General features: G+C 41.5%; 1 protein-coding gene across 1 annotated transcript in view; it reads right to left on the minus strand.

The window, feature by feature from the left end:
* The window catches only part of nonC (serine/threonine-protein kinase Smg1), a 357,997-nt gene that overhangs the window by 266,720 nt on the left and 70,146 nt on the right, over window positions 1–21,131 (minus strand). Inside the window, 8 exon segments of the mRNA XM_068344859.1 lie at window positions 279–419; window positions 806–971; window positions 1,468–1,562; window positions 2,196–2,366; window positions 10,579–10,713; window positions 18,832–18,952; window positions 19,233–19,399; window positions 20,429–20,535. Of these exon segments, the coding sequence (XP_068200960.1) occupies window positions 279–419; window positions 806–971; window positions 1,468–1,562; window positions 2,196–2,366; window positions 10,579–10,713; window positions 18,832–18,952; window positions 19,233–19,399; window positions 20,429–20,535 (1,103 nt within the window).

Consider the following 21,131-nt stretch of genomic DNA (forward strand, 5'->3'; position numbering starts at 1 on the left):
ATGAATAACCGAAACAGACAAAGCAATCCTGAATCTGCATCTATATTGAAATAACAAAATCATCTTTTCACTAAAATCAAAAGCTAACTTTTTGAAAGACAATCAAACAAATAGAGTGTGGGTGAACAAACAACCTAATTCTAACTTGGTTAGCAGAGGTAAACAGGTTATAAAAATTATATGAAACCTAATAACAATTTGTTCTCATTTTTTAAGTTCATAAAAGGATCTCTGTACAATATGGGTTGTCATATTATAAAAGAGTATAAACATCATACCTGATTAACAAGAGTAAGATATGAAAACGTAGTTCCAAATGCCAAATGTCCAACAAGGTCCTCCTGCAGATCAACCACCTTGTAAAAGTCATCTTGAAGGCCTGTCATGGTCTGACTATATGGAATAAGGACTATGCACACCTGAAAAGCATTAAAAAGTTATTAACTATCCATTACTAGCCTTATACCCAATTTTCTTCTCAAATGAATTGGAGGGGCAGAAAACAATGTATATTTCCTACTTCAATTTTTCTATTAGCAATCATTATTTAAAACTTAATAACAATCATTACGGTATATATAAACAAAGCAATTATATTAGGAGTAAATATTTCAAATATCTTTTCCACTACAAAGTCTCAAGACTGATTAAACAGCACAACTGAAATTTTGTCATAAAAAGACTATCAAGACTTCTCCCAATGCTACATGACAAACTACAAAAATGGGTGAAGAGAAAGAATGAAGCTGAGAAACCCAAGAAACAAAACTGATTACAGTACATAGAATATTTTAGAGCAACTTACCTGATTAAGTGCATCCAACAAAGCTTCTTCCCAATGCAGCTTTAATATCTTTGTTGCACCTACAACCATTTTTCCTAATGAATCTTCCAAAAAGGTTGATGACAAACTAGGATTAATAATAGGGTCTGCCTGAGGTCCAAGGCAATGTAACACTGTTGTAAACACACTGCAAAGATATGAAATCAGAGAATTTAAAAATATCTTCTTTCATCATCTATAACCATAATAATAAGGATCTAAATGTCACTAATCTTCAGTATGATAGCACTACAGTAAACGTAATAAGGTGAGAGGAAAATAGACAATGTAATATTATCACCTCAAGCAATCTAAAAAAATAAATCAATAGAGAATTTAAATTTAGGCATTTCACAAATGAATTGAAAAATTAATTGGATAAACTTTTACATAAACTGTATATTTCTAAACCTTATTTGGAAAATCATGGTCATGGTTTTAAAGTCATAAATCTTATGAAACTAAAACAAAAGTTTCTGTCCCCAATGAGGCAGAATATATATAAATAATTCATACCTCCAATTTAAACTGAGCAACAATATGCTCGTAATGTATAGTATTGAATAAATTGCTAACAACTATTACACAAATTATTTCCTAGATCTTTAGAATTTACCTGAATTCCTTTGTTTTCATTTACTGACCTTATAAAAGCAGCAACCTTTTTTGCACAGACAATTGGGTCTGTTGAAGCTTCATCCTCCGGGGAAGACCTCCCAGACATTCCTCTCTCTAAGTCCTAAAAATCATAAGTACAGTATATCTGTAAATGTCTCTATTACGGAAATAATACAAACAATTCAACATTACATCTATTTAATCAAACTTATTTTTTCTTACATATCCCTTATATAACCCACTCCATGATCTTGGAATCTCCTCAGACAGAGCAAAATCTAACTAGAAATACTTAACATTGTGCTATGTGAGTAATGAGGTTGGATGAATCAAATATAATACACAATATTCAGGCCTTACTATTTGCTGGTTTGATATTTGCAGATTTGATTATTCACAGGAATGGCATAGTATTCCATAAATTAATATCTATGGGTATTTATTCAATTTTATAACACCAAATATAGAACATGCCTTGATAGATGAGACATAAAACCATCACAGTATTACACAAGCATTTGAAAATTTACTAAAAACCATTACAGTATTACGTAAGTGTTTGAAAATTCACATAAAACAGTATCAGTCTCAACTTAACCACCCCCCCCCCCTTCTTCTTATTATATAAATGAGTATGCTGGGCTGTAAATGCTCCTATATAGGACAAAAGTTTCAAGTCTTTTCAGTTACAGTACATTCACACTTTCATAGTTCCTACAGAATTTACAGAAAACCGAACATGCAAGTCACTTACCTCACAATAATCTTCCATATCTTCCACAAACTGTGACAACAGTGTAGTAGCAATTGGAACGTTCATTAACCAAAGTTGAGAGAAACTGGATAATGCCACAGATACATACTTCATGACTTCAGGTGACTGATGGTGATCAATATGCCATCCTACTAGAATGTCAACAATATCCTATAGAAAAAGAAAGTAAAAATTTAGTTATGCCAAAATAATTCTCCATCTATACAGTTATTAATAGATTTAGTGCACAAAACTTCAAATAAAAGAGGAAGGACAACACAGTACTTCAAAAGTACATTTTCACATATATTTGAGGTTGAATTTTAATTTTTGAAAATCAATATTTTGATAAACCAGTAAAGCACTTTCCTATTAGCTTTACATTTGGTTCTAGCTAATACTTGGATATCTTACATTTTTTTCCTTCTCTTCCTTTTAAATTACTTCACTGTTGAATTTGGTGTACTTTCTTCCCTTACTTTTTCATACTAAACTTCTTATTTCCATGACATTTTATGGGTCATTAAATCACAGATTTAATAGAGAGCAGGACAAATAAAGGGATTTTTTTTTTAAATACTGTAAAACAGATTTAAAAAGCAAATGGATATTGATATAATCTCATAAGTAATTACAACTGGGAATAGTCATAATAAAATGCAAAAACAGAGAAAGAGTAAATCTAAAGAGTTCTTAATAAAAACTGTATATGTACAACGTACCCAAAGAAATAGGAAGCTGTTCTCCCTTAGAGTTCTGTGTCATAATAAGAAGGTACCTATTGTTTTCATATAATACATTTAATTACTGTACTCATATTGGTTTTATAAACTATTTTTGCATGAATAAAATATATTAAAATTTTACTTCTCTACCTATGTCCTATACAGAAATTAAACATTAAAATACAAAATTTGAGATTAACCTTAATCTTATCAAAATTTTCCAAGAAATGCTTCTATTGAAATTTAAATGACAAATGTGACAAACAAGTAGATGGGAAAAGCATAGTACATTACTACGTATACATTTTTAAAAACCAAGTACACAAATGAAACCTAATTGCACTGGAAAGCTTAATACAAGTTGAGATTTTATTTTCTCTTGAATATATTCAAAACTCTTCTATATTAACTGAGATTATTCAAATAGAGTCATAATGACATGGTCACATAAAAATATCATGAAAAGAACAAAGCAAAATTTACCCCCCATTCCAATTTTCCAAATAGAGCAAAAATATGTTATTTTCATTAGTAAAATAAATTTTTGAATATACTTACCCGATGATCATATAGCTGTCAGCTCTGCTGCCCGACAGAAAAACGTAAGGACAAAATACGCCAGCGATCGCTATACAGGTGGGGGTGTACATCAACAGCGCCATCTGTCGAGTAGGTACTCAAGTACTCTATGTCAACACAGAACCAATTTTCTCCTCGGTCCACTGGGTCTCTATTGGGGAGGAAGGGTGGGTCCTTTAATTTATGATCATCGGGTAAGTATATTCAAAAATTTATTTTACTAATGAAAATAACATTTTTCAATATTAAACTTACCCGATGATTATATAGCTGATTCACACCCAGGGGGGTGGGTAGAGACCAGCATATATGTTAACCTTAAGAGCTAAGTATTCCATATTTCATTTTAGCAGTTATTCAAAATAACAAACATAAAATTAATAAGTACCTGGTAAGGAAGTCGACTTGAACAATTACTCTGCCTTTTTTAAGTACGTCTTCCTTACTGAGCCTCGCGATCCTCACAGGATGCTGAGCGACTCCTAGGAGCTGAAGTATGAAGGGCTGCAACCCATACTAAAGGACCTCATCACAACCTCTAATCTAGGCGCTTCTCAAGAAAGAATTTGACCACCTGCCAAATCAACCAGGATGCGAAAGGCTTCTTAGCCTTCCGGACAACCCAAAAAACAACAATAAAAAGCATTTCAAGAGAAAGATTAAAAAAGGTTATGGGATTATGGGAATGTAGTGGCTGAGCCCTCACCCACTACTGCACTCGCTGCTACGAATGGTCCCAGGGTGTAGCAGTTCTCGTAAAGAGACTGGACATCTTTAAGGTAAAATGATGCGAACACTGACTTGCTTCTCCAATAGGTTGCATCCATTACACTCTGCAGAGATCTGTTTTGTTTGAAGGCCACTGAAGTTGCGACAGCTCTAACCTCATGTGTCCTTACCTTCAGCAAAGCATGGTCCTCCTCATTCAGATGGGAATGAGCTTCTCGAATTAAAAGTCTGATATAATAAGAAACTGCATTCTTCGACATTGGTAAAGAAGGTTTCTTAATGGCACACCATAAAGCTTCTGATTGTCCACGTAATGGCTTAGTCCGTTTCAAATAGTACTTAAGAGCTCTTACTGGGCACAGTACTCTTTCTTGTTCATTCCCAACCAAACTAGCAAGGCTTGGAATTTCGAACGATTTGGGCCAAGGACGAGAAGGAAGTTCGTTTTTGGCTAAAAAACCAAGCTGTAAGGAACATGTAGCCATTTCAGATGTAAATCCAATGTTCCTGCTGAAGGCGTGTATCTCACTGACTCTTTTAGCTGTTGCTAAGCAGACGAGGAAAAGAGTTTTCAAAGTGAGATCTTTAAAAGAGGCTGATTGAAGTGGCTCGAACCTTGCTGACATAAGGAATCTTAGTAACATGTCTAAGTTCCAACCTGGTGTGGACAACCGACGCTCCTTCGTGGTCTCAAAAGACTTAAGGAGGTCCTGTAGATCTTTGTTGTTGGACAGATCTAAGCCTCTGTGACGGAAGACTGCTGCCAACATGCTTCTGTAACCCTTGATCGTGGGAGCTGAAAGGGATCTTTCCTTCCTTAGGTATAACAGGAAGTCAGCTATCTGAGTTACAGAGGTACTGGTTGAGGATACTGATTTGGACTTGCACCAACTTCGAAAGACTTCCCACTTCGACTGGTAGACTTTGAGAGTGGATGTCCTCCTAGCTCTAGCAATCGCTCTGGCTGCCTCCTTCAAAAAGCCTCTAGCTCTCGAGAGTCTTTCGATAGTCTGAAGGCAGTCAGACGAAGAGCGTGGAGGCTTGGGTGTACCTTCTTTACATGCGGCTGACGCAGAAGGTCCACTCTTAGAGGAAGTGTTCTGGGAACGTCTACTAGCCATTGCAGTACCTCGGTGAACCATTCTCTCGCGGGCCAGAGGGGAGCAACCAACGTCAACCTTGTCCCTTCGTGAGAGGCGAACTTCTGCAGTACTCTGTTGACAATCTTGAACGGGGGGAACGCATAAAGGTCTAGATGGGACCAATCCAGAAGAAAGGCATCTATGTGAACAGCTGCTGGGTCCGGAATCGGTGAACAATAATTTGGGAGCCTCTTGGTCATCGAGGTTGCAAACAGATCTATGGTGGGTTGGCCCCACAATGCCCATAGTTTGTTGCATACATTCTTGTGAAGGGTCCACTCTGTTGGGATGATTTGACCCTTCCGGCTGAGGCAGTCTGCCATGACATTCATGTCGCCTTGAATGAACCTCGTTACAAGGGATATGTTTCGATCTCTTGACCAGGTGAGGAGGTCCCTTGCGATCTCGTACAACTTCATCGAATGAGTCCCTCCTTGCTTGGAGATGTACGCCAGTGCTGTGGTGTTGTCGGAGTTCACCTCCACCACCTTGCCTAGAAGGAGGGACTTGAAGCTTCTCAAGGCCAGATGAACTGCCAGTAGCTCCTTGCAATTGATGTGTAACTCGCTTTGAACCGCATTCCACGTGCCCGAGCATTCCCGACCGTCCAACGTCGCACCCCAGCCCGTGTCCGATGCGTCCGAGAAGAGAAGGTGGTCGGGGGTCTGAACAGCCAGTGGCAGACCCTCCCTGAGGAGAATGTTGTTCTTCCACCAAGTCAGTGACGACCTCATCTTCTCGGAAATAGGAACTGAGACCGCTTCTAGCGTCTTGTCCTTTCTCCAGTGAGCAGTTAAGTGAAATTGAAGGGGGCAAAGGTGAAGTCTCCCTAACGCGATGAACTGGTCCAGTGATGAAAGCGTCCCTATCAGACTCATCCACTGTCTGACAGAACACCGGTCCTTCTTCAGCATGGACTGGATGCATTCTTGGGCTTGATTGATTCTGGGGGCCGACGGAAAAGCCCGAAAAGCTTGACTCTGAATCTCCATTCCTAGGTAAACTATAGTTTGGGATGGGACGAGTTGGGACTTTTCTATATTGACCAGGAGACCCAATTCCTTGGTCAGATCTAGAGTCCACTGTAGATTCTCCAGACAGCGACGACTTGACGCAGCTCTTAAAAGCCAGTCGTCCAAATAGAGGGAGGCTCTGATGTTTGCTAAATGCAGGAATTTGGCAATATTCCTCATCAGTTTGGTAAAAACTAGAGGTGCCGTGCTTAGGCCAAAGCACAGGGCTTGGAACTGGTAGACGACCTTCCCGAAAATGAACCTTAGAAAAGGTTGGGAATCTGGGTGGATGGGGACGTGAAAGTACGCGTCCTTTAGGTCTAACGAGACCATCCAGTCTTCCTTCCTGACCGATGCTAGAACCGACTTTGTCGTCTCCATGGTGAACGTCTGCTTTGTGACAAAGACATTCAGAGAACTGACGTCTAGCACCGGTCTCCACCCTCCTGTCTTCTTCGGCACTAAGAAGAGGCGGTTGTAGAAGCCCGGGGATTGATGGTCCCGGACTATGACTACCGCTCCCTTTTGTAGTAAGAGAGACACCTCTTGCTGTAAAGCTAGCCTCTTTTCCTCCTCTCTGTACCTGGGAGAGAGGTTGATGGGAGTTGTTGCTAGAGGGGGCTTGCGTAAGAATGGAATCTTGTACCCCTCTCTGAGTAACTTCACAGACTGGGCGTCTGCGCCCCTGTTCTCCCAGGCCTGCCAGTAGTTCTTGAGCCTGGCTCCCACTGCTGTCTGAAGAGGATGGCAGTCAGACTCTGCCTCTAGAGGACTTGGAACCCTTCTTCTTGCTCCCACGTTGACTTCCGGCACGAGCACCTCCTCTGCTGGAGGCTCTGCCACGAAAGGGCGGGATGAACCTTGAAGCTGGCGTGTCCATCCTAGGTCTAGGTACGGAGGGCAAAGGGGTGACTTTGCGTGCGGATGACGCCACCAAGTCATGGGTGTCTTTCTGGATCAAGGAGGCAGCAATCTCCTTGATCAACTCTTCAGGGAAGAGACACTTAGAGAGTGGAGCGAACATCAGCTCCGACTTTTGACATGGGGTGACTCCAGCTGATAAGAAGGAGCAAAGGTGATCTCGCTTCTTGAGTACCCCAGACACGAAAGAAGCCGCAAGCTCACTAGAACCATCCCGAATGGCTTTGTCCATGCAGGACATGATGAGCATGGAAGTTTCCTTATCCGAAGGGGAGGTCTTCCTGCTCAATGCTCCCAAACACCAGTCCAGGAAGTTAAAGACCTCGAAAGCGCGGAAAACTCCCTTCATAAGATGGTCCATGTCCGAAGGGGTCCAGCAAATCTTGGAGCGTCTCATAGCCAGCCTGCGGGGAGAGTCTACTAGACTTGAGAAGTCGCCCTGGGCAGAGGCAGGAACTCCCAAGCCGAGAACTTCTCCCGTGGCATACCAGACGCTAGATCTGGAAGCAAGCTTGACCGGGGGAAACATGAAGGATGTCTTTCCCAACTGCTTCTTAGACTGCAACCACTCTCCCAGTACCCTTAAAGCTCTCTTGGACGAGCGAGCGAGTACGAGCTTCGTAAAGGCAGGAGCTGCTGACTGCATGCCTAAAGCGAACTCAGAGGGAGGTGAGCGTGGTGCTGCAGACACAAACTGGTCTGGATACAAATCCTTAAAGAGCGCAAGCACTTTCCTAAAGTCTAAGGAGGGAGGCGTGGTCTTGGGTTCTTCGATGTCGGAGTGTTGGTCGTCAAGATGTGCAGCTTCGTCATCATCAGAGATACCATCGTCTGAATGTTGAGGAGGAAGAGGCAACGGAGTGGGCTGGACAGCTGAGTCCGGCAGCACGGGTGCATGCGTGGCTGCACTGGACCCAACATCATGCCACTGTTGGTCAGTCTGAGAACTGGCAACAACCAAAGTTGAGTGGGTGCGCAAAGAGTCTACACCCGACTGTGGAAGGATAGCGGAGACCACCGTGGGTTGCGGAGGCTGACGCACCGCGTCAAAACACGGCAGCCTCACTCCACCCTCCTGTTGTTGTGGTAGCTCACGCACGGCAACGGAGTGCTCCGTGCATCTGTGGGAGTCAGCATGCGTCTGGCAGGGTCGACTGCGCATGGGTGGAGGAGCTCTCACAGCCGGAGTGTGGGAGCAGGCAGCCTCAGCGTCTGCTGGGCGCACAACCGTGGCAGGTTGTAGGCAAACGGGTGCATCGTCAACCTTCTCCGCAGTCGGAGTGTGGGAGCAGGCAGCCTCAGCGTCAGCTGGGCGCACAACCGTGGCAGGTTGTAGGCTAACGGGTGCAGCGTCAACCTTCTCCGCACGAAACTCCTGCATAACCGCAGCTAACTGAGTCTGCATAGACTGCAGTAAAGACCACTTAGGGTCTACAAAAGCGGCAACAGACGGAGCTACTGTCCGTTGTGACTGAGGGTCTAAAACAGCGGGTGCGGCAACAGACGGAGTTACTGCCTGTTGCGGTACCACCTTGCCTCTCTTGGGAGGTGTGCAGTCGTCGGATGACTGCAGCGAGTCCGAACTGACCCAGTGGCTACACCTGGGCCGTTGGACTAGCTCGGAAGGGACCTTACGTTTAAGAGGCCGTGAGACCTTGGTCCATCGTTTCTGTCTAGAAACCTCTTCCGCAGACGAGGAATAAATGGGCTCACTCGTCTTCTTGTGGGTGGGACGATCTCGGTAAGATACGTCCGAAACCACGGAGGGTACGTCTGTACGCTGATTAAAGCCTGTCGAACCCTTTGGTCGTACGACATTGCTTCTCCCCTGGGCTTGGGAGCTTGCAAGAGGTCCCGGACTGGGAGGACGACAGGCACGAACAGACGCACCCTCATGCGTAACACTGACACTTTTCACTGCACTGACACTCACTTCACTTCCCACTGCACTTTTACCTTTCAACTCTCTGACGTCAGCCATGAGTTGATTGCGGTCATTCGCCAATGACTCGACTCTCTCACCTAGAGCCTGAATGGCACGCATCATATCCGCCATTGAAGGTTGATGAGAGCTAGCAGGGGGGTCGGGTGCAACCACTACAGGGGAAGGAATAGGTTGAGGGGCATGGGGAGAGGAAAAATCAATTGAGCGAGACGAACTCCTCCTGATCCTATCCTTCTCTAGCCTACGTGCATACTTCAGGAATTCTTGAAACCCGAATTCCGAAAGCCCAGCGCATTCCTCACATCGATCTTCCAATTGACAGGCTTTACCCCTACAATTGGAACAAACGGTGTGCGGATCGATAGAGGCCTTCGGAAGACGCCTTGAACAGTCCCTAGCGCTACATTTCCTGTACTTGGGGACTTGAGAAGGGTCAGACATCTTGAATTAGTCAAAGGGGGGAATTCAAAATCTATCCAAGTCGTCAACAAATAATCCAAATCCAAAAAAGAATGCAAGGAAGTATTGAAGATAACTTCTGCACAACGATAGCTAATAACTAGAGAGAATACTTCACCAAATAACGTGAAAATCAATCCAGAAAAACAAGAGCGTATTCAGTAGGTCTTGCCGGTGACACGACAGAGAGAAAATTGGTTCTGTGTTGACATAGAGTACTTGAGTACCTACTCGACAGATGGCGCTGTTGATGTACACCCCCTACCTGTATAGCGATCGCTGGCGTATTCCGCCCGTAGGTTTTTCTGTCGGGCAGCAGAGCTGACAGCTATATGATCATCGGGTAAGTTTAATATTGAAAAACTATATTTCCTTAAATAACTGCAGGACTAAAACAATTAGACATACAGTACTTGCTTTGAAACCAAACACAGGATACATAAGAGTTTCGCGCTTAAAATACAATCATATTATAGGTCTCCTTCAAAATGAGAATCTACAGAAGCAGAGCACTTAAATTTCTAAACATGAAGAATTAGTTATCTTTACATAGCCTAATAATATTAGTCATAAAAAAATTTGCATTGCTGTATATAGTACACTTGCACCTAAACAACACTATCATCTACAAGTCTTCAGTTCCTGAACATGGAAACCTTAAGAAAACGAAATGTAATAAAAAGCATAAACCAAGATGGTTACTACATCATTAAGCAATTCCTAACTTTATATAATCCTGGACACACTTACATGCTACCATACAAAACATACAAATAATTTCTGTAAAAATACTAAGGAGATTACCTTTCCAACAACAATAACCCCTAAACTCTAGTCTGTTTTCAATTAGGTTCTTCAAACAAATCTTACCTGGAAGTATTTATCAAGGATATGACTGTGGTTTACATTCAGTTCTCTCAGAACATCAACAATAGCTACCATAACCTCTGGTGTTTCAGTTCCTTCAAGTACTCCTTGTAGACCTTCGACAATCTTGGATCCAACCTGTTATTGGAAAAGAATCCTTAAAGTATTTATATTACCAGGTGCATATGTACAAAAAATACCATACTTTGTTAGTGCAGTACTCTGTATTTAGGAAATCAGAATATAAGCTCATAAATGCTACTTTCTCTTTTGTTCACTAGCAGTTTTCAAATATCAAAAATAAATAGAACGATACAGGAAAAGACAAGTTTTCCCAAAAAAAAATTACCAACACTACTAAAACCTGTCATCTACAAAGTTATAAAATTAAAAGTACTGCTTTTTTGTACAGCATAAGCTCTAACAGTTTACTTTGTACAAGCATTGTTAGAAAAATAGCACTGTTTTTGGTACTGTATATTGCCTTTCATAATCTACTTTTTGTGAGTATGGTCAGAATACTATTAATTTTCTATCCTGTTCTGTTCTGTGGTAATGACAGCATACTGTATTACCAGTTGCACACTTGATTTTAAAACTAAGGGTTCCTAATCCTTACCATATCGTTCTAAGCACAATAGCCCGAAATAAACATTCAACAATTTTTTATAAATTGTTTTATAACAAAAAAGGCAATCTACTATGTCAAAAAAGGCTATTACAGTATATGTCAAATCTGTCAAAATTGAAAAAAATTCTGTTTCTTGTCACATATTTAGATTCCTCTGTATTAATACCCAAATGAGAAAATAAGAGCAACAATATATTTAGAGTTAATCTTTGAGCCGGTACACATTCAGAGATGATTTTTGCATACACGTGTTTATTCCTCACCTAAACTGAAGTATAAATCTAACAAGTTAACACACAGTCTACCTGGAAGCCTTTGTCTGTAAGTGACTGAATTTGTTGCCATCTTAGAGTTTTAATGGCTCGATATGGATTGTACAGTACAGAACTGTATTGTCTTAAGGAAAACCCATCTGGTGGGATTCATAAACAAAGTGAACTCAACAAATTATCATAATTGACAATTTTCAATATTAAACTTACCCGATGATCATATAGCTGTCAGCTCTGCTGCCCGACAGAAAAAACCTACGGGCGGAATACGCCAGCGATCGCTATACAGGTGGGGGTGTACATCAACAGCGCCATCTGTCAAGTAGGTACTCAAGTACTCGATGTCAACATAGAATCAATTTTCCCTCTGTCGTGCCAATGGCAAGACCTACTAAATACGCCGTCCCTAACTGGAGTTGTTTTCACAACGATTTGGTGAAGTACACTATTCCAGTTTTGAGCTTTCGCTATGCAGGGGTTTTATCTTCATTTCAAAACTTGAACTCGTTTTGGATAGATTTAATTATGGTGACGAAGAGAGTATGGACTCTCTTTCACTTTTAAATGGCCGACCCTTCCCTTAGACGGAAGTGTGTTTAGGTTTTTGGTAATTTTGCTTAACAAGTTATAGATCTATTTATTTTATATCTCTCCGCCTTTATAGGCCTCTTCGATTAACTTTCCATTTATTATAAACTTTTATAAAATAAATTTTTTTTTTATGTTTGTTTATATGCGACCTTTCCTAATAGTAGGCGGTCCTTACTTGGAACCGAAGTTAATTAACATTGAGCCCGTTATATCGTATTTAACCTTTTAAGAATTTAATACTTTTTTTTAATTTTAATGTTTTATGAAAGAATTTCTTTGATAGTCTCGTACTGTTTTCAAAGATGAACTAACGTTTAGTTTTTTAGTCTCCGCAGTTGTTGACGTTCAGAACGTTCAACATGCGCTCTATCGTTACGATAGAGAGAGAGTGTATCACGGTTTCACTTTGCAGTAAGAGTAAATCGATTCAAGCGTTTCGTTCATTCTTTCTTAGCTTAAATGGTTTAAATTCTAAATAAAGGAACTTTTTATTTGGGAAACCTTTCAGTTTTTTCCTTTAGCAAATAACATGTTTTAACGATATATAATTGGGCTCTTCTCTCAGGTGCTAAATCAAGAGAGAAGAGAGAGAGAGATAGAGACGGAGGGAGAGAGAGGAGAATAAACGTTTCGTTCAAGCGGGTAACGTTGTTCTCGTTTTTACTCTTCTCCCTAGTCGCTGTAGGGGAAGAAGGTAAAACGTTTCTAGGGTTTTATTCTTGTTCCCAGGCTTTATGCGGTGAGAGATTGTAAACGTAGTTTATTTGATCTAGTGTTTAGTCTCTTTTCCAGCCACTGAATTCTTTATCTTTATTTATGTTTTTTCTGTTGCATTGTAAACTGTTTTCGCAATTACTACCTTTTAATGAAGGATAGGATTGCGTGTTTCAGGTAGAAATCAGTTAAAGTTTCGATTTCAGTGAAATAAGTGCAAACAGAAAATCAAAAGTGATAAAGTGATATGCGCAAAGTGTTACAGTGTTGCGTCCGAGGGTTCGTCTGTTCGTGCCAGTTGTTCACCTAGCCCGGGACCTCTTACAAGCTCCCAAGCCCAGGGGAGAAGTGATGTCGAACCACTTATGGGTTCCACAGGCCTTGATCGACGAACAGACGTTTTTCCCTCCGTGGTTTCGGGCGTATCTACACACGTTAGCCGACGTGAGATCGCCCCACCCACACAAAGACGAGAGAGCCCATTTTTTCCTCGTCTGCGGAAGAGGTTTCTCGTAAGAAACCATGGACCACATCTTGCAGCTTTTAAGTGCAAGTCGGTCCCTTCCGCGCAAGTCCAACGGCCTAGGTGTAGCCACTGGGTCAGTTCGGACTCGCTGCAGTCATCCGACGACTGCACACCTCCCAAGAGAGGCAAAATGGTTCCGCAACAGGCAGTAACTCCGTCTGTTGCCGCACCAGCTGTTTTAGACCCTCAGTCACAACGGACAGTAGCTCCGTCTGTTGCCGTTTTTTATAGACCCTTAGTGGTCTTTACTGCAGTCTATGCAGACTCAGTTAGCTGTGGTTATGCAGGAGTTTCGTGCGGAGAAGGTTGACACTGCTCTCGTTAGCCTACAACCTGCCACGGTTGTGCGCCCAGCTCACGCTGAGGCTGCCTGCTCCCACACTCCGGCTGCGGAGAGCTCCACCTCCGATGCGCAATCGACCCTGCCAGACGCATGTTAACGTTAGCCGACGTGCGGCTCCCTCCGTTAACATGCGTGAGCTACCGCATCAGCAGTGGGAAGGTGGAGTCAAGCTGCCGTGTTTTGACGCGATGCGTTAGTTTCCGCAACCCACGGCAGTCCCCACCACGCACCACCACTCCGCTTTGGTTGTTGCCTGCTCCCACTCTCCGACTGCGGAGAAGGTTGACGATGCACCCGTTTGCCTACAACATGCCACGGTTGTGCGCCCAGCATGGCTGCCTGCTCCCACACTCTTGTTGTGAGAGCTCCTCCACCCATGCGCAGTCGACCCTGCCAGACGCATGCTGACTCCCACAGACACACGGAGCACTCCGTTGCCGTGCGTGAGCTACCACAAGCTGCCGTGTTTTGACACGGTGTGTCAGCCTCCGCAACCCACTGTGGTTACCGCCACTCGCCCGCAGCAGACTAGTCAGTCAGGAGTTGAGGCTTCCCCACACAGCTTTGGTTGTTGCCAGCTCACAGACTGTCAAGCAGTTACATGACGTTGCCTTCTGGTCTGCTACTAATGCACCAGTGCTGTATGTCCTCACGCACCTGTTGTGGTTGACAGTTCAGTTTTTGACAGTTCACAGACTGTCAAGCAGTTACATAACGTTGCCTTCTGGTCTGCTGCTTATGCACCAGTGAGACCCTCACTGAGATAACCTAGCTTTTCTCGGACATGGTTCCTGTAGATGAGAAAGTGCTGTTCTCCCTCCTTCTGATATTCCTTTGAGGACTCTGTCATTTGGAGAGGAGCCTTAAGCTGCTTAGCCTCCTATGGACTTTAATTAAAGCATAACAAGGCTTCCAGGGATGGTAAATGGTTCCGCTTCAGTCGCTAACCCCGTCTGTTGCCACACCTGCTCCCATAGACCCTAATGGGCTTTGTTGCAAGACATGCAGTCCAAGCTTGTGTCCTTGATAGAGGATTTTTTTTACGGAGAAGAACCTTCTAGCCAACAACCTTCCTACCGGTTGGTTGTACGCCCTGTTGACGCTGAGGTATCCTACTCACGTCCGCCAGTTGAGATGGTTCCTCCACCGGTGCGACCCAGTGTGGGTTGCCAGTCGCACGTTGACGTTAAGCGACTCTCGGAGGTGGTTGTGGACGTTCAGTGTGTCACTAGGAAGACGTTCAACAACCAGCAGAGGTGACTTGTTGTGACGCAGTGCGGCAACCTCAGCAACCCGGTAGGGGGTTGACTGCACAACCCAGACAGTCTAGACAGTTTCGGGTTGACGCTGTACTTCCTCGCGTCCCCATGGTTGACAGTTCACAGACTGTGCAGCAGTACCATGATCTTGTGTCCGGCTCCGTCACGCATCCACCAGTGCGACCGGATTCAGCGAGTCAGACGTTGCCCACTCCGTTGCCGTTTCCTCATCAGTTTCGGATGAGGAACCCTCCGATGAGGACATGGCTGAACAAGACGATCAACCCCCAGCCCTGCTATCCATCCAGAAGATGCTGAAGAAGGAACACTGCCCTGTCAGGCTGTGGATGAGTCTGGTTAGGACACTGTCATCCGTGGTTCAATTTGTGTCACTTGGAAGACTACACCTCCGTCCTCTTCTGTATCATCTAGCTTTTCACTGGAAAAGGACAAGACGCTAGAAGCGGTCTCGATCCCGGTTTCCGGAAAGATAAAGTCTGGTCTGACTTGGTGAAAGGACTTTATCAACCTTTGAAAGGGTCTTCCCCTGACTGTTCAGACTCCCAACCACGTTCTCTTCTCGGACGCATCGGACGTAGGCTGGGGTGCGACATTAGGCGGTAGGGAATGCTCGGGATTATGGAACTCGAGTCAAAGGACAATGCATTTCAACTGCAAGAAGCTTCTGGCAGTACGTCTGACCTGGAAAAGCTTCAGGTCTCTCCTTCAAGGCAAAGTGGTGGAGGTGAACACGGACAACACCCTGCTTTGACGTACATCTCCAAGCAAGGAGGGACCTACTCTCTGACATGGTACGAGTTCGCAAGAGACCTCCTCTCCTGTTCAACAGGTCTAGACTTTTCACTAGTAACGAGGTTCATCCAAGGCAACTTGAATGTCATAGCAGATTGTCTCAGTAGGAAGGGACAAATAATTCCAACATATTGGACCCTCCACAAGGATGTATGCAAGAGACTTTGGGCCACCTGGGGCCAGCCAACCATAGATCTCTTCGCAACCTCGATGACCAAGAGGCTCCCAATACTTTGCTCACCTATCCCGGACCCAGCAGTAGTTCATATAGATGCCTTTCTACTAGATTGGTCACATCTAAATCTATATGCATTCCCTCCGTTCTAGATTGTCAACAAGGTACTGCAGAAGTTCGCCTCTCACGAAGGGACAAAGTTGACGCTAGTTGCTTCCCTCTGGCCCGCGAGAGAATAACTCACCGAGGTACTTCGATGACTAGTAGATGTTCCCAGAACACTTCCCCTAAGGGTGGACCTGCTACGTCTGCCACGCGTAAAGAAGGTACTCCAAGACCTCCACGCTCTTCGTCTGACTGTCTTCAGACTATCGAAAGACTCTCGAGAACTAGAGGTTTTTCGAAGGAGGCAACCAGAGCGATTGCTAGAGCAAGGAGAACATCCACCCTTAGAGTCTACCAATCGAAGTGGGAAATCTTCCGAAACTGGTGCAAGTCAGTATCCGTATCCTCGACCAGTACCTCTGTAACTCAAATAGCTGACTTCCTCTTATATCTGAGGAAAGAACGATCTCTTTCAGCTCCCTCTATCAAGGGTTACAGAAGCATGTTGGCATCAGTCTTCCGTCACAGAGGCTTAGATCTTTCCAACAATAAAGACCTACAGGACCTCCTTAAGTCTTTTGAGACCACGAAGGAGCGTCGTTTGGTTACACCTGGTTGGAATTTAGACGTGGTTCTAAGATTCCTTATGTCAGACAGGTTCGAACCACTCCAATCAGCCTCCCTGAAAGATCTCACCTTTAAGACTCTTTTCCTGATATGCTTAACCACAGCTAAAAGAGTCAGTGAGATTCATGCCTTCAGCAAGAACATCGGATTCTCATCCGAAACGGCTACATGTTCTACAACTTGGTTTTCTAGCCAAACACGAGCTGCCTTCTCGGCCTTGACCAATATTGTTCGATATTCCAAACTTATCGTATGGTTGGAAATGAACTAGAAAGAGTATTATGTCCTTTAAGAGCTTTTAAGTTCTATTTTAAAAACCTTTACGAGGCCCGTCTGAAGCTTTATGGTGTTCAGTTAAGAATCCATCTTTGCCTATGTCAGAGAATTCTTTATCCTATTTTATCAGACTGTTAATACGAGAAGCTCATTCCCTTCTGAATGAGGAAGACCAAGCTTGGCTGAAGGTAAGGACACACGAAGTTAGAGCTGTCACAACTTCCATGGCCTTTAAACAAAATAGATCTCTGCAAAGTATATTCGACGCAACCTATTGGAAAAGCAAATCAGTGTTCGCGTCTTTTATCTTAAGAATGTCCAGTCTCTTTACGAGAACTGCTACACTCTGGGACCATTCGTAGCAACGAGTGCAGTAGTGGTGGGGGCTCCACCACTACAATTCCCTAATTCCAGAACCTTTTTAATCTTTCTCTTGAAATATTTTGGGGTTGTCCGGAAGGCTAAGAAGCCTTTCGCATCCTACTTGATTTGGCGGGTGGTCAAAATCATTTCTTGAGAAGCGCCTAGATTAGAGGTTTTGATGAGGACCTTTAGTATGGGTTGCAACCCTTCATACTTCAGCTCCTAGGAGTCGCTCAGCATCCTATGAGGATCGCGAGGCTCAGTAAGGAAGACGTACTTAAAAAGGCAGAGTAATTGTTCAAGTCGTCTTCCTTACCAGGTACTTATTTATTTTATGCTTGTTATTTTGAATAACTGCTAAAATGAAATACGGAATACTTAGCTCATAATAATGTCAACATGTAATGCTGGTCTCTACCCACCCCCCTGGGTGTGAATCAGCTATATGATCATCGGGTAAGTTTAATATTGAAAAATGTTATTTTCCTTAGTAAAATAAATTTTTGAATATACTTACCCGATGATCATAAATTAAAGGACCCACCCTTCCTCCCCAATAGAGACCCAGTGGACAGAGGAGAAAATTGGTTCTATGTTGACATCGAGTACTTGAGTACCTACTTGACAGATGGCGCTGTTGATGTACACCCCCACCTGCATAGCGATCGCTGGCGTATTCCGCCCGTAGGTTTTTTCTGTCGGGCAGCAGAGCTGACAGCTATATGATCATCGGGTAAGTATATTCAAAAATTTATTTTACTAAGGAAAATAACATATTAAAGTCTTCCAGTTTTTGGTGTATAGTATAACAAAAAATATTGAGAGATGACTACTCAGCCTATTGAGTCCTAGTTACCAATAATTGCTAATTTTTCATTTCAATGAACAAATGTAATATTGAAAAAGAACACCATACTTTTTGGACTGATTTTATTCAGAATTAAAATCAACATGGTTTGGAGGAACAAACTGGTTTACAAAGATGAAATCTAGTTTCATAAGATTTACAGTGATATGAAAAGGGCCCATGAAGTATGTAACAAAAGAATAATTGCCTTTGCTTATTCTTTTGGCCCTGTGGGCAGCAGTATGACCCATTAACAATCACAGTAGGCTACGGAAGTTTGTCTTTTAGCTTTACTAATCAGTGATGTTTCAGATTAAAGAATAACTAGCAGCTTTAACGTTATTAATGACATCTATAGCTCCATGATTTCATAATTGTGCGTGTTTCATGTACGGGTGTACCAGTTTCAATGTTCCTAACATGGCTCACTGTAGATGGTACTACAATTTTTTGCAATAACACTTCAACCATACTGTCTTTCTCTCTGCTAATTACTTTCAACCTGTGGCATCTTCAAAACATATTCATCTTTGCCTAATTAAATTTTCTGTTCTCATTCTAGAGCCCTATAAGTCATGGAACATAACTCATTGGCTTGTTAAAAACTACTGCATTCAATACTGTAGTGCGATATGCTATACAATATGATAAAAATTACTTATGCAAAATAAAATAATTTCGAGTTACAAAATCAAAAACCTTTACAGTACTAACCTGACTGACTTGAGTTCCATCTGAATCTAATCTCAACATTTCCAATATACACCTTAACACTAGAACCTTCATCTCTGCTGCTCGCCAGGTTTCCAAGCGGTCTAAAGTCAGCTCAACAAACCTAGAAATAATACAATAAGGCTTATAAAGAAATGCCTAACTTTATTATTCTTTGATTAATAATCAAAATATGCGCACACTCCAGTGGAACAATCTGCAATGCTTTATTGAATCATCACACAATTCTATGCCAATATTAGAACTTGAATGATGTAGAACTCAGCGAGGAAATGCTTTAAGTTAATTTTTCTTTTACAATCTTCTACCTCTAGATGAGAAGTTAAACTGAAGTGATACAAAAAATGGAATACCATACCTTCATGCTTTCCAGACAGTCTTACCTTTTAATATCCCCTTCCATGACATGACCAACTCTGCCTATACATCGAGTAATTTCCCATCGACATGGAGGTGATGGAGCAGCATGAAGACTTTCAAATAATGAATCCAAGATGTGATCAGCATTACGTCTCACATATTTCACATTTTCATTTAACATAATAGATTCCTGTGAGAAAAAAAAAAACTAACATTACAATTTTAAATAAATCTTGGTATAGAAAGTGCACAGATTACAAAATTTTAGGTTTCAAGATCATAACTAGTCAGTACATACAGTATAATAGTAAGTAAAATATCAACAAAACCACATAAAAACTTATAACTTGAGAGAGAGCCCTAAAAACTGGAAATTCAAGCTTAACTATTAATCTGCTAACAAATATGGCAGCTTTAAACCATTTCCAGCCATTTTCTTATTGTTATTACTGTACCATAAATACTATTATTATTACAAAACAAACTAAAACCCAAAGTTAGAATAGATTAATGCAACAAACTTAAGAAAACCAAACAACAAGGAAAAGCAAAATTTGATCTTCTGAAGTTCCACTTCTCCAATGAATGTACATAAATTAGACATAACCATTATTTGAACATAATTTAATATACAACTGCATCACATATTAGCATTTGTTATAGAACTATTTGACACATATTTATACATTACACATCAATAGGCAAATTCATCACATGTATGATAAATAAATTAAGTAAATTCATTTATCTCTGCCAGGTACTATACATATCTTTTATGTTGATGAAAGGAAAGAAGTGGTCTATATCAGTTGATTTCATTGTATAATTCTAATATGCAATTGCCTGTTTTTCTTTGTAACTGTCTACAGCATATTAACTGAGTTTTTGCTTCACAAGCAGTCATGGGGTTTCATCATAAAGGGACACAAATCTTTTAAAATGTGTCAAAAACTCCATAAGCACTTATACAATAACCTTAAAAAAATGAGATTCTAGTTTTAAAAACTGTTTTTTAAAGATTTTAAAGATTGTTCATGAATGGCAGATGCAAGTGACAGGACAATGCCCAAGAGACTAACCATATATACAGGGGTAGATTGGAACAGAACACTCAGGATAGTTGAGGGGTTACTGTATCTTGACAGTTACATAGAAAATAAAATATTCTTTTAAAAACATTACATAGTTTCTAAGTCTTAAGGCTAAATAAGAAACTTACCTGAAGTTGCTGGACTTGGGCTAAATAACGCTCGGCATCGTCTTCTCTGGATAATCTTCGGAGCTGTTTAGAAATTCTGGAATCTTCACTGAATCCTCTGCTAAGATCTGCGTAATATATAAATAACTTCATACAAATACCCATGTACTTTAAACAACAAAAAATGGAAAGCAAATAATGAACAGCATTAAAAAATTCTATGGTCAAGAGATTCGTAAGATAAGCGACAATATCTAAAACCTCATTATAAAATAAACAAATATTTGTGTCCCCTTGATTTTTGCATAATACACAGTACAGTATTTAAAAAACTAATTAACATTCAATGGTACTATAGAGATCTTCTGTATGGATATTTTCTAAATTCACTAGTTATGCAAACAATGCTTGTAATGTATACTGTAGTCATATTAATGCATCATTCCATAAAATATAACATAGGTTTATATATCATCCAGATTACTGCACTACTAATGAAACTAGGCACTGCAAATAACATGTTTTGGCAGGGTCATCAACTGGTGCATACAGTACAATATACAAAAAGCAGGTGAATCATACTTCATCTACAGTAAACATACAGTACTGTATTTCATTCTCAAAAATTTAATTCTTAAAATATAATTAATTACTACTATTTCTATAACAACCTGAGGTTCATATGGCATCCTACTTGAAGCTTGCAGAGTGTCAACATTAATAA

The sequence above is a fragment of the Palaemon carinicauda genome, chromosome 21 (assembly GCF_036898095.1).
Source record: "Palaemon carinicauda isolate YSFRI2023 chromosome 21, ASM3689809v2, whole genome shotgun sequence".
Lineage (NCBI taxonomy): Eukaryota > Metazoa > Arthropoda > Malacostraca > Decapoda > Palaemonidae > Palaemon > Palaemon carinicauda.